This window comes from Dunckerocampus dactyliophorus, chromosome 17 (genome assembly GCF_027744805.1).
Source record: "Dunckerocampus dactyliophorus isolate RoL2022-P2 chromosome 17, RoL_Ddac_1.1, whole genome shotgun sequence".
NCBI lineage: Eukaryota > Metazoa > Chordata > Actinopteri > Syngnathiformes > Syngnathidae > Dunckerocampus > Dunckerocampus dactyliophorus.
Window position 1 is genome coordinate 22,207,037 of NC_072835.1, and position 16,017 is coordinate 22,223,053.

The 16,017-nt window shown below is 43.4% G+C and overlaps 2 protein-coding genes across 7 annotated transcripts; one reads left to right on the plus strand and one right to left on the minus strand.

Annotated features, from left to right (window-relative positions):
- Nucleotides 1–30: 30 nt before the first annotated feature.
- On the plus strand, nucleotides 31–12,534 carry gfm2 (GTP dependent ribosome recycling factor mitochondrial 2). Of its 4 annotated transcripts, none has more exons than XM_054756843.1 (21): nucleotides 31–367; nucleotides 445–517; nucleotides 605–650; nucleotides 731–828; nucleotides 900–1,025; nucleotides 1,101–1,189; nucleotides 1,272–1,360; nucleotides 1,427–1,487; nucleotides 1,573–1,758; nucleotides 2,467–2,547; nucleotides 2,634–2,782; nucleotides 2,968–3,108; nucleotides 3,178–3,277; nucleotides 3,343–3,529; nucleotides 3,595–3,671; nucleotides 3,741–3,879; nucleotides 3,943–4,113; nucleotides 5,014–5,129; nucleotides 5,218–5,400; nucleotides 5,506–5,652; nucleotides 5,819–12,534. In XM_054756843.1, exons 1-20 carry the CDS (start codon nucleotides 359–361, stop codon nucleotides 5,632–5,634), a joined length of 2,250 nt encoding a protein of 749 aa, XP_054612818.1. In that variant the 5' UTR covers nucleotides 31–358; the 3' UTR covers nucleotides 5,635–5,652; nucleotides 5,819–12,534. The 4 variants fall into 4 exon arrangements, with proteins under 4 accessions (XP_054612818.1, XP_054612816.1, XP_054612819.1 ...); XM_054756841.1 differs by having other exon boundaries at nucleotides 55–367; nucleotides 7,652–12,532; XM_054756844.1 differs by having other exon boundaries at nucleotides 55–367; nucleotides 7,682–12,532.
- hexb (hexosaminidase B (beta polypeptide)) lies at nucleotides 5,691–15,808 on the minus strand. 3 transcript variants are annotated; one of them, XM_054756846.1, is made up of 14 exons: nucleotides 15,478–15,803; nucleotides 14,223–14,374; nucleotides 13,902–13,967; nucleotides 11,867–11,913; nucleotides 11,676–11,786; nucleotides 11,490–11,591; nucleotides 10,837–10,969; nucleotides 10,576–10,756; nucleotides 10,395–10,481; nucleotides 10,241–10,313; nucleotides 8,731–8,911; nucleotides 7,702–7,792; nucleotides 7,203–7,307; nucleotides 5,692–5,908 (listed from the first exon to the last, which is right to left on the minus strand). In XM_054756846.1, exons 1-14 carry the CDS (start codon nucleotides 15,735–15,737, stop codon nucleotides 5,845–5,847), a joined length of 1,653 nt encoding a protein of 550 aa, XP_054612821.1. In that variant the 5' UTR covers nucleotides 15,738–15,803; the 3' UTR covers nucleotides 5,692–5,844. The 3 variants fall into 3 exon arrangements, with proteins under 3 accessions (XP_054612823.1, XP_054612821.1, XP_054612822.1); XM_054756847.1 differs by lacking the exon at nucleotides 8,731–8,911 and adding an exon at nucleotides 9,058–9,232 and having other exon boundaries at nucleotides 5,693–5,908; nucleotides 15,478–15,801; XM_054756848.1 differs by lacking the exon at nucleotides 11,490–11,591 and having other exon boundaries at nucleotides 5,691–5,908; nucleotides 15,478–15,808.
- Between the last annotated feature and the right edge of the window lie 209 nt (nucleotides 15,809–16,017).

The following is a 16,017-nucleotide window of genomic DNA, read 5'->3' on the forward strand; positions in this document are numbered from 1 at the left end:
TAAAATTATTATACTGAATTAAACACATTTATAATGGAATTGAGCGATTCGCTTTATTGCAGGAACTACAATCCCCGTACATGTTTTTGTTGGGATGTATTTTGGAGCTGGACTTAAAGAAAATGTGACTTCTGACAGTTGTAGGAAAAGCTGCTGTCTTTGTGGCGATAATTGGGCTAATTCGTGTTTTGGTATTTTTTTTTTACTGGCCTACAAAAAGCCACGATGTTTGTAGTTTTACCTGATCCTGGCTCTGTATGACTGATAAAATACAGAGCATCGTCTCTTGCGAAGAAAAAAAGACTGGAGGTCACACGGACATTATTAGAGAATGTGGACATCATTCGGCATTTGAAGGATGTTTTGGGTAAAATGACGTTTCCGAACCGTGCTGTCAGCTTTATTACCGTGCAAGTTTCGTGAGACGTTCACTGTCGTTTGTAGGAAATATCAAGGGCTGTGCTGCAGTACCGCAGATGGAGCTGCTTTCTAAAAAGGAATCACAGCTTTCTGCCAGGTAAGATGAACTACCCAATTGGTTGTTCTTTACATTAAAAAATAAAATTCCTCTAACGGATATATACTGTATATATATTTTACATAGATGATGTCAAATCACTGCGGTCTGTGGTCAACCCTGATGTGTCCAAGTAAGTTATTTAATTTAAAAAAAAGTTATTTATATTGTTAGGATTTAGGATTCATATAAACCTGCAAACTGTGTATACAGGATCCGCAACATCGGCATCATGGCCCACATTGACGCGGGAAAGACCACCACCACAGAGAGGATGCTTTATTACTCTGGCTATACCAGAGCATTGGGCGGTGAGTGTGGCACACTGTTAAGTCATGTCCAATCATGCATGTCCTTTTAACGCTTCTTAGTGGCCTTCCAGATGTGGATGATGGTGACACAGTGACCGACTTCATGGCTCAAGAGCGTGAGCGTGGAATCACCATCCAGTCTGCGGCGGTTACGTTTGACTGGAAAGGCCACAGATTCAACCTGATAGACACCCCAGGTACCAACTCTCAAGTTTGTCATTTGACGAAGACTGTCAGCGGAGGGAGGCATTTAAATCCGACTTTGACGGCAGGTCATGTGGATTTCACTCTGGAGGTAGAGCGGGCTCTCCGTGTTCTCGACGGTGCTGTGGCCGTGTTCGATGCATCTGCAGGTGTTGAGGTTCGAACTTCTACATCTTCTTGTTTTAAAAAAAACAAACAAAGTGAAGTTGTTTAATAATCTGCTCACTTGGATCCTTCAGGCCCAGACTTTGACTGTGTGGAGGCAAGCAGAGAAGCATCACATTCCGTGTGTTTGTTTCCTCAATAAGATGGACAAGCCTGCAGCCAAGTAAAGCAATATTTTACCTTTTGATTTAAATGATTCCACACAAAACTGACTGTGCCTTTCTTTCAGCCTGAGTTTTTCCATTGAGAGCATCAGACAGAAGTTGAAAGCCAATCCAGTCCTCCTTCAGGTAAAATTAATGGGGGGAAAAAAAGAAATGTATGACAACTCCCATCAGCGTACAGGACCCAACACTACTACTGCATCCATGGTAGATTCCAGTCGGTAGAGGCAAGAATTTCTCTGGCGTAGTTGACTTGTTGACCAATCAGAGGCTGACGTGGAAGATGAACAAGCGGGAGGACGACGGGCGCTTTTTTGCCGCCAAACCTCTCAGCGAGGTGAAGGAACCGGAGCTCATGGAGGAGGTCCGCCAGGCCAGGGCAGCTTTAATTGAGCAGGCAGGTACATCTTTTTTTAACATTTTCACACTACAGTCGTCCTTCGTTTATAGCAGCAGTTAATTGGTTCCAGACTCTCCGAGATATAGGATTCAATGTTCATAAATTTAATATTTTTGTAGTTAGAACGAAGAAAACCTGTTTCACTTTCTAAATACGGTTTTTAACATTATTAGAGCCCTGTAGACATGAAATAAACACCCCTATAATCACCATTACACTCCTTTTATTCATTGTTTACACCGATGTGCACAACTACAGTATTATGCTGCCAGGACTCTAGATGGCCGCTAGCTTGCGACCGAACAAGCTAGCGAGCCAACTAGTGAGCCTCGAATTTATACTTAAGGGTTTCAAACGGAGTGTGAAGAAGGATAAAGTAAGAAGCCACAAACTTACCACTTCCACACGGAATGGGAGGATAAACTTTTTTTTCCCACTCTGCATCCATGGCTGGCTACATGCAGTGCACGGTAGGGTAATGTAAGAAGGATGGATGTCTCATCCATGTAATATTACTGCTGCCTAGTGACCAGAATGCTACATATCACTTGTATTTCAGTATGTTGACTAATAACAGACCATAGTCTACTGTGAAACAGCCATCATTTATTCATTTCTGAAAAATGAGGGAGTGATAATGGAACCGTGATATTGCGAGGGACGGCTGTATTTGCGGACACTTTCATTTAATGTTGTCAATCTCAGGTCGCAGATCTGGATGATGACTTTGCTGAGGTGCTGCTGACGGACTTTGGGGACAACTTTGATGCCGTTCCTTCAATAAAAGTGAGTTGTTGTTGTTGTATGGCCAGCAGCCACATTGTGTTACTATGAATACAAACTAAACGAGGTTGTTGAATATTTGTTGACAGCTCCAAGAGGCCCTGCGGCGGATCACTTTGGCCCGTAAAGGAGTCCCGGTGCTCTGTGGCAGTTCTCTGCACAACAAAGGCGTTCAGCCTCTCCTGGACGCCATCGCCGCCTTCCTGCCGGCCCCCGACGAGAGGCCCCACGCCCTGGTGTGAGTGAAATAGCCCCCTACCTTCTACAGTGACTCACTACTGCCTCTTGGGGCAGAAATTAGTTGTACAAGCAAATAACATACTTCCTCAAAAAGCAGCCAGTTCTAACTACATGAATAGCGGCGTGCTGTAATGTTTCTCAGCCAGCATTCAAGCTCCATCCTTTTTGTTTTTCTCTGTGCAGACGCTGGTACAAGGACGACTTGTGCGCTCTGGCCTTCAAGGTTCTCCACGACAAGCAACGCGGCCCTCTGGTCTTTCTGCGCATCTACTCGGGCACACTGAAAGCACAAACGGCGCTCCACAACATCAACAGGAACAGCACGTAAGTCACTGCAGAGGAGGTTTAAATGCCAAAGCGTCAACATGCCTGAATCCAGTCTTTCCTCTCCAGCGAGAGGATGAGCAGACTTCTCGTGCCCTTTGCTGACCAACACGTAGAAATCACTTCCATGACGGCGGGAAACATCGCTCTGACTGTTGGACTCAAACAGGTGAGCCCCCCCCCGGTCCTCTTCCTCATTTTTGTTCTTTCTCATACGTTCCTTCTCTTTAAAAGACGGTAACAGGAGACACCATCGTCTCATCAAAAGCGTCTGCTGCAGCCGCCGCCCGTCGGGCGCACAATGAGGGAAAAACAAGCAAGGGACGTGGCCAACAAACCAGCGTGGTCCTTTCAGGAGTGGAAGTCCCCGATCCGGTCTTCTTCTGCACCATTGAGCCGCCCACCATGGCCAAACAGGCTGGTCAGTCTTTGAGGGAAGGTTCCCCAGCGTCATTCCTCACCATTCATTGAGTCCTTTCTTTCCAGATCTTGAGAACGCGCTGAACAACCTCCAGAGAGAAGACCCCAGTCTCAAAGTCAGGCTCGACCCGGATTCTGGACAGGTAGACCACATGGCTGGATCAGGCAGCTCTTCCAGACTATGAGTCGACTTCCCACAATTCTGTCTGCAGACTATCTTGTGCGGGATGGGAGAGCTGCACATCGAGATAATCCAGGATCGCATCCGACGGGAATACGGCATTGAGACTCACCTGGGCCCTCTCCAGGTCGCGTACAGAGAGACTATTCTCCATGAAGCCTCTGCTACAGGTACTACTAATGCCTCCTCGAATCGCGTGTCCATTCTCTAACTATCCTTGGTTCCTGATGTAGACACGCTGGACCGCACAGTCGGCGAGAGGAGACACGTGGTGACAGTGGAGCTGGTCGTCCAACCAGGTGACGAGTCGTCTCAAGTGGCGTTTGTGGAGGACGCCGCCGGGATGTTGTCTGACAGCGTGAGAGAGGCGGTGGAAAACGGACTGCATAGCTCGTATCTCCAAGGTGAACTTCTTTAGGTTTTCTGATCTTTGATGCTAGCGACCATCTCAGGAACAATCAAGAGCTTAAAGGAAAAATGCACTTCTTTTTGGAATTTTGCCCATCATCAACAATCCTTATGTGAGACATTCACACACGTCTGTTTTCTAAATGTATAAAAACAGCTAAAAAGAGGCAGCTCATAAATGCACATAATGGGACACACCTATTCAGTCTAGGAAGCCTGCTAGGAAAACACCTCCAACAAGGTTTTATATCCATGCTGTGAGCATATAGTAATTCATGATAACATGTAATACTTACAGTATTTTGCCCTATTTTGGTCATTTTAAGCATTAGTGGAACTTCCTTCCTGGGCGCAGTGATTTCACATAGCAAGATAGAAAGGAACGCTACACCTAGCGTAAACTTTTCCAAACTCAAAAACTAAAACACAGCAGCAGTGGCGGAAGCTCCGATATGTAGCGTTACCTTTCGCTAGTGGCCTGAGGCATTGTGAGCAAGTGTGTGGTGAAGCTAGTAGCTAGCCGTCTAGTGGCTAGCCGGTGTGGTGTGGCAAGGTGTCACTACGCCGGTAAAGTAATTTTTAGGCGTAACAATGTTAATAAAAATGTGGCTGTCGCTTGGTTAACATGCAGGTCACCTTATGTAAATGGAGCGTTGTTGGCGCTTTTTAGAGGTTTTTTCAGAAGGCTTTATAGGCGAAATAGGTGCGTCCCATTACGTGCATTCTTAGCTGCCTCTTTTTAGCCGTCTTTATACTTTTAGAACGCACAGGAGACGTGTGTTGATGTCTCACATAAGGATTGTGGATGATGGGCAAAATACCAAACACTTTTCCTTTAAGCCATGCTTCTACCAAGTTCTGGAGATGAAATCCTGCACTTGTCTTTCCTCCTCCAGGTCCCCTGCTGGGCTACCCTGTACAGGGAGTGTCCACCCGGATCCAAAGCGTCAACACAGAACCGGGAACGTCTCCAGCCATGGTCTCTGCCTGCGTGTCTCGTTGCATGCTCAAGGTTAGCAGCAGACTTGACGCCATTTTTTTTTTTTTTTTACTGCATCTCCACCAGTGTGTGCATTTGCTACATCCGTCATTCCGTGTAGGCCCTGAGGCTCGCTGGAGGACAGCTGCTGGAGCCCATAATGTCCTTGGAGGTGACTGTGGAGGAGGAACACCTCGGTACCGTGCTGGCCGACCTGGCCCAGAGACGAGGGACGGTCAGGGACATCCAGAGTCGTCATGACAACAAGGTGCTGCTGGCCAGTGTGCCTTTGGCGGAGACGAGGGTGAGTGAAAGATCCAGAGCAGGATGAATAATAAGTTTGCGTGTTCATGTAACGTATTGTGAATTGGAAAAAGAAGTGTAGTGTTGTTGAAATTGCTTGTTCAAGGGCTATTCCACTATCCTGCGCACGCTGACCTCAGGGAAGGCCACCTTCTCCTTGGAACTGGACACCTATGAGGCCATGAGCACACAGGACCAGAACGTACTCCTAAGACGCACGGCTGGTTTTCTGTAACCACATAAGCTATTCATGGTGAGATGGATAAAAGGTGTACATATGTAAAGAAGTGTGACGTGACCATGTGACATGTCAGCTTTTGTATTCACAATCAGTTTTACAAACATTACAAAAGAGTGCATTGATCAGAGCATTTGGAGTATCGTGATAAAGCTTCACATTTGATTTCTTCATTTTCCAGTATTTCCCTCTTCCTGCTGCCTGTCTTCAGATTCCCTTGTACTCGTAAGGGCAGTAGCTGGAGAACAGCGGCTCAGCGGGGATGCCGCGCCTTCGATGACAAAACAATAATTCCCATGTGCATCTTTGTTCAAGAAAAACTGCACTTTTTTTTGCAATTTTGCCCATTCTCCACAATCGTTACGTGAAACATGACGTTATGCATGTAACGGGACACCTATTCAGACTACAATGCCCTAAAAAACTCCAAAATGTTCTATTTACATAACTGACCTGTATATAAACCAAGCTACAGCGACACTGTGATTGTAGCAGCCAACACGAAGAACTATTTTTCCGGCGATGTATCACAATCAACATCATGGTGACTTACTCCATGGACAGTTGTCCATCTGGTCCAGCTGGTCTGGGGGCGTCTTTTCCAGTGGATTTTGGATAGGTGGAAAAAAAAAGTTTCTACCACTGCAGGGTTTGTTAGCGCTAACAATTCTTAGTTCGTTGTGATGCAATGTCCTCGCCGTACACACGAAGGCTTTCCATCGATGGTAACACCGTATGCCGCTCAGTGCAGCAGAAACACTCCCATTTCTGCCGGCATGGCTTGGCAAGCTCCACATTTACACCACCAAGTCATGCCGGTCCTGCCTCTCTCGGCCCCCACCTGCTCCGACGCTTCACTCTTCTCTTGCCCACTCAGCTTCTAAAACCTGCAGCTCATCCTTTGTCCAAAAGTAGTCGGTGGTGGCGGCTCTCTCAACGTCTGCCGTGATTAATGGTAGCAAACATGCTGCTGTTGTTGACGGAGGTAGCGTTATAGTTCTTATCTATGTTGCTATGTGAAATCAATGCGCCCAGGAAAGAAGTCCCGGTAATGTAGAAGTTCCGGTGATGTTTAAAATGATCAAAATACAGCAAAATGCTGTAAGTCTTACATGTTATCATGAAGGTACCTGTAGTACAGCATGGATATAGAACCATAAAACCTTCTTTTTTAGGGCTTTATAGTCTAAATAGGTATGTCCCATTACAGCTCCCTCATGCTAACAGTTTTTCTAGATTTAAGAGTTTTGATTGTTGTATATGTAGTAAAACAGGTGGTTAATTCTTGTTGTGTTCATTGTCCCAAAAAAAAGAAAGAAAACACAAGAAAATGAATAAGAACAAAAGAAACATTAATACCACCATTAATACCACCATAAATTAAGCAACAAGAACAGAAGAGACATGAATACAAACAAACAAATAAATAAATAAATAAATAAAGTGTTATGGGTGTGTCCTCTTAGAACGCGCAGAGAAGGGAAAGAAGTGTGTTCATGTTTCACATAAGGATTGTGGATGGCCGCTTTTCCTTTAAGGACGATGCGTGGTTGGATGTTACTCACTCGACCATGCGACAGCGATGCACTGACAGTCTGTTGTAGGCGTCGCTGATGTCTGTCACGGTCTTGGCGCTCCACAGACGCTCGGCCACAGCGCTGGCACGGGGCCTGCAGACGATCATGGTGGTCATGTGACACATAGTGTAAATGATTGTTTTTAGGATCAAAGGTTGGCTGGGATATCATTTATTGTTTCTTTTGTGTAGTCGGTGTGGACCATTTAGACATGTTTTTGGGCAAACACCACACACCACGTACTATTACTACACAGAGTGGTACGAAATGAATGGAGTGAAGTTCCCAGATTGGCAAAGTTAGCACGTTAATACCAGGAATTGTGACAATGACATGCTTGTATTTTTACTTTATTTTGTTATACTTGGCTCGTGCATGTGAGTGGTAAGATTTAACATTTTTACATTCAGAAAAATGTCTTTTCTTGGGTATTTCAGGTTTTCCTGATCCTCGGTTTCATTTCTCAGGAAAGTTATCCAAGTCTTACCAGAGTCTGGGTGTGAGGTTGGTGGCGTCCACGTACTCCCCCCACAAGCAGGCTTCTCCACCAATCACAAGCTTCTTCTGTTCATCAGTTCCTGTTTTGGCACGGAAACACAGTCAGGACTCTGTGTTCATGATGACTATGATGCAATAAAATGTTTTCCTGCAAGAGGTGCAACAGGCTTACACTTAACTGCACAGGAGTGATCGTAAGGTTTTGTGTCTGCGTAGCCGAGTTCTGATACAGTAAGAGCCGAGCAAAGTCATTCGTGGCCTTTTACAGCTAAGGCGTGGAAATCATGTCTGACAAAAGGAACCTCTCCAGTCGGAAAAAATATCTGTAAAAGTGACAGCAGGCTTACAGCCACCCTCAAAAGGACTAAAGCGGTGTTTACACTTACACGCATCTTGCCTCCGCATTGTCTGCGATTTGCCATGGCAATACGCGTCATGTATTTATTTACAGCACGAAATTGTCCATAGGTATGAATGTGAGTGTGAATGGTGCCCTACGATTGGCTGGTGACCAGTCCAGGGTGTACCCTGCCTCTCACCTGAAGGCAGCTGGGATAGGCTCCAGCATACCCCCACGACCCTAATGATGATAAGTGGCATAGAAAAAGGATGTGTGGCATGAAATGACCACGCACGACTTATTTACACCTTGACAAGTAGTGTTTATGTCTAGTGTGTGTGACAATAGCACGCGCAACGCTCATTGTTTACATGTCGGTTGCGGCGCGTTCACGACTATTTCACTGAAATTATGAGTGCCACAAATGTTGAACATTTCAAAATGTTCTTTGCGCACTGGCATGCAGCACCGCGCTTTTTACACATGCTTCACATCTGTTTACCACCAATTTACTCATTGGCAAGCAAAATTGCGTACCCCTGCGGGGACGAAGTGCATGCAAGTGTGGCTTAGACAGGCTTTAGACATGGATTCTCCGTTATTTCCTATGGGAACAAATCAGGGTGTGTTGGACCCTAGAGGTGTCCACTGTACTTTGGCGCTCATGCTGACACCAACCCTGGAAGTCCTGGGGATCGGCCTTGTAATGGCCCTGCCAGTCCTGGCCGTAGGCGATACGGTTCAGGTACCAGGGGGTGGAGAGCAGGGTCTGGTACCCCGACGACGTGACTTTTGCCATCTCATTCTGGTATTGCTGCTGGGTCCCTTTCCACACGTGGATGAGTGTGTCTGCTTTCAGCTACACAACACACACACACACAGGAAAAGCAGCGTTGTCATAAATACCGTTCAAATGAGCCTTGCCTTTGCCCCTCCCTGTTCTCTTTGCGTGTACTTTTAAGTGTAAGCCTGTTGATGAAAAAGCAAACAGGTCGCCTGACTGACCGTTAAAGTTGAGCGGTTCAACCGTGTAGTACTTCTGCCAGTCCTGGGCGTAGCTAATGTAATCTAGGTACCAGGGGGCCGAGAGGATGGTGGTGTACCCGGCGGCCGTCACGTTGTGCATTTCCTCGTCGGCCCCGCCACCCATCCACACGTGAACGACGGTGTCGGGGTTCAACTGCAACGGTTCAGCTGCTGTGTTTAGGTTAAACTCACTGGTGTACAAACAACAACAAACTTTGTAGAGTTTGTTGAAGAGAGTGAAACTTAAAGGTATAAAGATAAGGACTGCCACCAGACGGCCAGCTAAAAATAACCATCTGTAGTCGCTGGATCATCTGATTCATTCATCAGCAAATTCCCATGAATTGTTGACAACTACTTTGGTCTTCTTTAAAGGGTCCTTAAATACTGTATATTTTTTCTGTGGCTATTTTGCACAAAACATAACGTAATATGGATGAGGGGGCAGCAGCACTTCCTGCTGGTGGGGTCTGTCAGGTAGGTTTAAAATTCACTTGGAACAGGGGTGTCCAAAATGCAACCCAGGGCACATTCTAAAAATATGAAATATATTCAAAAATGAAAACATTTGCAGTAATTTTACAAGAATGGAGTCAAAAAGAGAAAAAAGTTGTCTTCTAATAAGAAAATATTTTTTTACAAGAATAAACTCATAATATTATGAGGAGAAATAATGTCATTTTAGTACCATAAAGTTGAAGTATTAACCCCCCCAAAAAACACAAAATAAAGTTGTCACCTTTGGAAAATTAGGTTAGGGAAAAAGTTATATGGGAATAAAGAAAAAATTTAATGTGAATAAAGTTATAATATTACGAAAAGAAAATTAACAAAAATTATTAAAAGAAAATAGTTGAAATATTTGGTAAATAAAAAAAAAAACCAACATAATTGGGGGGAAAAAAAGACCACAGACCACAAAGCTGAGATGCAGTTTTTTTTAAAATATACTGGACATAACTTCTTAGCATATCTACTACAAAATATCAAAGTGTCAAAGTTACATCGTTTCATTTTTCACGATGTGACCCTCGCTGGAAAAATTTGGACACCTCTGAGTTAGAATGTAAATCATACAAGTGCTAAAGTATCACTACAGCTAATGAATTAGCATCACCAAGAACAAATGAGTGCACCTTTAACATTCCTTCTCATCTTTTACCTTAACGCCATTGTCGAAGACCTCCTGCCAGATCATGTAGCCCTTTTTGGTGGAGGCCACGATGTCCAAAAGTCTACAGAACAAATCTTCAAATTATTGAAGATACAATATTTGTCAATTGTAATCACATATTATATCAAAATACGCAAGCCACCTTTGAATATAAAAGGATTCCAGCTTCCCGTAGTCTTGTCCGAAACCTTGCTGCTCCATGAACCTCTGGATGTCAGGGTTGGACTTCCTGCAGGAAAATAGGAAACGTTGGTTGGAACGTTTGTTGCCAAGGAGATGTCAACAACAACAGGAAGAAGTATACAATAAGAGCCGGGTCGCACCAGCAGGTGAAGTCCACCTCGTCGCCTCCCAGGTGAACGTAGGCATCAGGGAAGACGATGCTGATCTCCTGGAAGAGCTGGCTCATGAAGTCGTACGTGGTGTTGAGGATGGGGTTGACCGGGCCAAAGCTGCCCGACGGTTTGGATCCGGCGAAGCAGGGCGTCAGCAGGTCTGACTGTCCTGGGAAGAGAGAGGATAAAGGCTGAGCCCGTTACTTTTTGATAAAATTGGGAATAAAAACGAAGTCTGATAATACAAACCTTTTCCCCAAGACTGCGTGTGACCTGGCGTGTCAAACTCTGGAATGACCCGGATGCCTCGGAGGCGAGCAAACTCGATAATCATCTTCACGTCGGCCGGAGTGTACACATGAGTGTACGGGTGATACGCTCCCTGAGGAAAGCAATTAAAAAAATAATAACTTGATTCCTTCTCCCTGCTTCCTCACCATTACATGTCAGGCATCTTCAAAGGGCGAGTACCGGTTACGGTCTGACTCGCGCTAAACTCATCACACAGCGACTTAACACTCAAAAGGGAGCTAGGAAATAGACAAGTACCAATACGAGTTTAAAATTAAAAAACAGCTATTTTAACTTTTTCCCCATAATTCACTGCATCCAAGCAAAGCATTCATTGGAGGACAAGCGGCATAGAAAATGGCTGGATGGATGGTGCTGCAATGCTGCCTCTGTCCACCAGAGGAGCCCTCAGGGAGGCTGACATCATTGCAGTGCCCTGGCAGGCACCAATTCATTAAATGAATTTAATTTCAAAATTCTTTATTGCACAAGCCTAGTCGGTACAGTTAATAAAGACTATACAGTAAATGGCCACAGTTTGACCCTGGAACAGATTAATTACTATCCTAAAGGTTGGAACAGATTCTACCCGAATTAAGAGCCTCCCTGACCTTCTGGCTGAGCTGCGGGAATTTTCGGCTCAGGTACGGGAAGGATGGATCGTCGACGATGTGCCAGTGAAAGACATTAAACTTGTTCATTGCCATGGTTTCCTGGAGTTCGGGGTATGACAGATGAGAGCCAAATAAACTGAAGCATATAAATATTTGGGAAAGGAGCTGCGTTAAGTCATGTACCAGGTTGGCCAAAATGACTTTGACGGGCAGGAAGTGTCGAGAGGTGTCCAGCAAGATGCCTCGATGCGCAAACCTGGGGAAGTCACTGATGGATGTTAAATTGACATTTTTCTGAAAAGACAAAGCAACATTGAAAGTTATGTTGCATGAAGATGAACAAAATAACAATAAAAATAAAATGGTCTACTTACTGCACCAAATTCATCTTCGTACACCAACTGGCTAAACGTTTCCAGGCCTGAATGAATGAGACGGAATGATCATGTCATGAATATCAGAAAAATGTATTGGGTGAAATGAATGACGTATTAGATCGGGGTGTCCAAAGTGTGGCCCAGGGGCCATTTGCAGCCCGCTGCTTGTTCTTTTGGCCCGCGGAAAACTGGAAAAATAAATAATAAATAAATAATAATAATATAAATAATAATAAATAATAATAATAAATAATATAAATAATAATAATAAATAAATAAACAGCACAAATAGGAAAAACAGAGCAAAACGCAAAGAGTTTGGTTGATACTTGATTGATGTTTATGATAATAACTCATAATAAAAGAAGGCTTCGTCTTTAAAAAAAATAAAACATACTGTATGCCATATATACACACATACACACACACACACACACATACACACACACACACTAGGTCCCCAACTTACGAACATCCGACTTGCGAACATTCGCGGATACGAACACAAGCCGACTGGTCTATATTTTATTTTATTTTACCTTGTAGTCGCTCAATCAGTATTTCTACTGCTACTGTACATGCTTGACCAGTAGAGGGCACTGTGACACTGCTAATGGGACCAACAGACGCTGGGCAGAGAAAGCTACCGTAAATGCAAAGCTAAGTTGTAGTTGTATGATACAACCTGGACAGAGCGTGTGATTAAAGTTTATGAAGAGTTAATAGGCCTGCTTAATTCTACACCACCCACAGAACACTACCTCTTTTAGAAGAGTCTAACCACGATGACGACTTGTCCTTTTTTTCCCCCAATATCTCCTCCTCCATCTCTACAACGACATATGCTCGACCACTCCTCTTCAAAAGGTAAATCACATTTATCATTACATATTATTATATCACTTTTATTATAGTTTTATTTCATTAATTATCCTGGTTTAATATTACTACTGCATCCAAACTCATATTTACATACATACACATATACTGTATATGTATACACGTACATGTAGTACCTATATCATCGCTAATATTACCTTTTCTCAGACTTAAGAACAATTCGACTTAAGAACGGTCGTCTGGAACCAATTGTGTTCATAAGTTTGTGTGAGACAATGTGCACTGGTCAATACTGTAATGCCGCTTGTTGTGGGGAAGGAGAGACTCATGTCGCCGATGCACTTTAATCGTTTTATAAGAGCGGTTTATTAACCTAGTAGTTCTTTCCAACTTTTATCCACAGTCCCACAGTGCCCTCTACTGGTCAACATGTAACAGTATAATTATATGTATCTGCAAACACAACAAGCTTCTAATCACAGACATGTTAATATGTGCGCGCACAAATTCAAAATGGCCACCAACCTGTCTATAACGGCCACTTTTGCTGTTTCCCTTTAGTGGCCGCTATAGACAGGTTTGACTTATATAGTAGGGCTGGGTGATTTGGGATTAACTGTACCACCAACCTTGATTTCGGTTAATGTACAATTATCCCACTTTCAACTACCAAAAATATTTGCATAATTTTGAAACAAGTGAAGTTAATATGCACAAATGAACAATTTAGGGTTCTTTATTGGAACAATGGAACTGAAAACATCCAACTAGAATGAAAATCTTTTGTGAAAAAAAAAATTCACATTTGATTTTCCTAAAAAAGGGGGAAAAAATACTCCTCGCAATAAAAAAAAAAAAACCTTATTTAGAATACATGACATCTTATGCAAACAAAACAAACGTTGCCGTGTCAAAATAGAAAACAATGAATCTCTTATACAAGAATACTTTAAAAAACCCAAGGTTTTTTTTTTTTATTTTTATTTTTTAGCCGTTTTACAAAACAAAAAAATACATACAAATATGAAAGTGGCCCCCCGCATCCTAACTATGCGGCCCTCAGTGGAAAAGGTTTGGACACCCCTGTATTAGATGACACAAAATTAGCTTAATAGCATCTTTATTATTTATTGCTGGTAGGCTGATGGGAGCATTAAGAGATTACTGTGACAAACAGAAAATACTGATGTACCATGAAGGGCTCCCCAAACTTTGGGCGCCTTAAGGACAGCAAATGGTTGATCCACAAACAGTTGATCTGCAGAAACATAAACAAGTTTTTCTTCAGTTGCTATTACTATACCAAAGGTCTTACAACACCAGTCAGTCAGTCAGTGGCCACTTGACAACTCTTATTGTCCGTTTTAAAACAATTATCCTTCAGATATTTGTCTGGCATTTTCCCTTTTTCATGTTTATGTGACCTATAAACATGAAATAGGTCAATGACACGCTTAAGTTATTACAAGACCACAGCCTGGTCATAATTTTATAGAATGAGAGGTGAACTTACAGGACTCGTCTGCTGTCACACTGGGGTATTGCTCACATCCTGGCTCCGGGTCGGTGATCAACACCTGCAGCCCCATCAGCCCAGCAGAGTCAGTCCACTCGTCTTTAAGTGGCCATGTCTTTTTAACGCCGCCAAAGAAGTACTCATAATACCTAAAGAAACAAAAAAAGAGGATGTTTTCCCTCCCTGGTGTCATGTGATTTGTTTGTGTTACAAAGTCTCAGTTTACAGTGTTACATTTGGTGTTATCACTCTCACAATGGTCACTGCAAGTTCAACATGGCACGTCATGGCAAGGAGCTCTTCTGCAGATGTGGAAAAAGAAGCATTGCCTCCCAGGGCTGCCCAAACTTTTTACAACAAAGGCAACATAAGGGCCACTTCGATATTTTGTAAATCAATGCATGCTACCAAGTTAGATATACACTGCTCACAAAAATTAGAGGAACACTTGGAAAACACATCAGATCTAAACTGGGGGGAAAATGATGTTGAATATGTTTCCTGATAATAAGTGGGTGATGTATTAGTAACAAAATGATGCCACATCATTTGATAGAAATGAAAATGATCACCCTATAGAGGGGGGAAATCAAAGACACCCCAAAAATGAAAGTGAAAAAATGATGCAGCACACTGGTCCATTTAGCTAAAATGTCATTGTAGCAACTCAAAATGATTCTCAGTAGTTTGTGTGGCCCCCACGTGCTTTTTTTTTTTTTTTTTTTAACCAACCTAATGTTTTGTTTCTCATCATATTATAACTTTAAAAAATATGCTATTCTCGTAAAATTACTTTGGACTTTTTCTCTTTTTGCTGCCATTGTTTTTTTTTTTTTTTCTTGTTAAATTATATTTTTAGAATGTGCTGCCGGCCAATAAAGAAAAACTAAACAAAAAAAACAGCCGCCAGCTCCAATAAACCCGGGCCACACTTTAGACACCCCTGCTCTATACAAAGACGTTTTAGGCTAAAGCCCTTAAAGTGAACTGTAGGATGGTGGCCGACACCATTTACAATGGTGTGCATGACTGTCATGAGGCCGAAAAGGGATAATAAACACTGCTTCGTCCTACTCCTTTCCGTACATGTTGAATTGCGTAAACGTGACCAAGTGATACAACTTGTTAAACGATACCGTACCATTGGTATCGATAATATCGATATTTGGATGGATCCGCTCAGCCGCCGGAGTAGAAAGCATTAGCAGAGGCGCGCAAAGTAAACAAACGGCAAACAGTGGAATTATCTTACCTCCTGTAGGCATTCTGAAGGAGGCTACAGCTCGGCCCCGCGGTCGACAGTTTGGCATCAAATATTTGGAAAGTGTCCCTGGCCAACTTGAAAGATACTGCTGAGATTTGCACATTCTGCGGCAGCGGCCACAAGGAGCCAAACTTAGAGCTCTGCAGGGCGATTTCCTCGATCCCCTCATCGATAAAGTCATCCCGTCGCCCCCGGCAAGAGGACAAGACCACCAGAAGGACGACAAGTTGGGTCGCAGCTGCGAACATGTTCCGTCAAATGTAGCGTCCAAGTCATGTGACCTACGATGCACCGCAAGCCGCGTTGTGTCCGGGAGGCGGGGCCAAGTGCCACATACGGAAGTACATGGAAAACTGATTTAAAGGGGTAGCTGTCTATTTCGAGTTCTTAATACTGTATTACAGCTACCTGTATATTTCCACAATGTAGATAAAAGTACCCGTCTATTTTTAGGTTTCTGAAGGCGAAAACGGAGTATCGCATAGGTTTCCAACTTTTTTACATATGTTTACATCTTTTTCGCTTGAT

What these genes read in the sequence shown, in the direction of transcription:
- gfm2 (XM_054756843.1), top strand. An exon ending in GTCAACCCTGATGTGTCCAA is followed by an intron (nt 651 to 730) that starts GTAAGTTATTTA and finishes CTGTGTATACAG; the next exon opens with GATCCGCAACATCGGCATCA. An exon ending in CTATACCAGAGCATTGGGCG is followed by an intron (nt 829 to 899) that starts GTGAGTGTGGCA and finishes GTGGCCTTCCAG; the next exon opens with ATGTGGATGATGGTGACACA.
- hexb (XM_054756846.1), bottom strand. Translation starts at nt 15,737, where the DNA reads ATGTTCGCAGCTGCGACCCAACTTGTCGTCCTTCTGGTGGTCTTGTCC. An exon ending in ACGAAGATGAATTTGGTGCA is followed by an intron (nt 11,787 to 11,866) that starts GTAAGTAGACCA and finishes TTGTCTTTTCAG; the next exon opens with AAAAATGTCAATTTAACATC. An exon ending in GAATCCTTTTATATTCAAAG is followed by an intron (nt 10,314 to 10,394) that starts GTGGCTTGCGTA and finishes TTTGTTCTGTAG; the next exon opens with ACTTTTGGACATCGTGGCCT.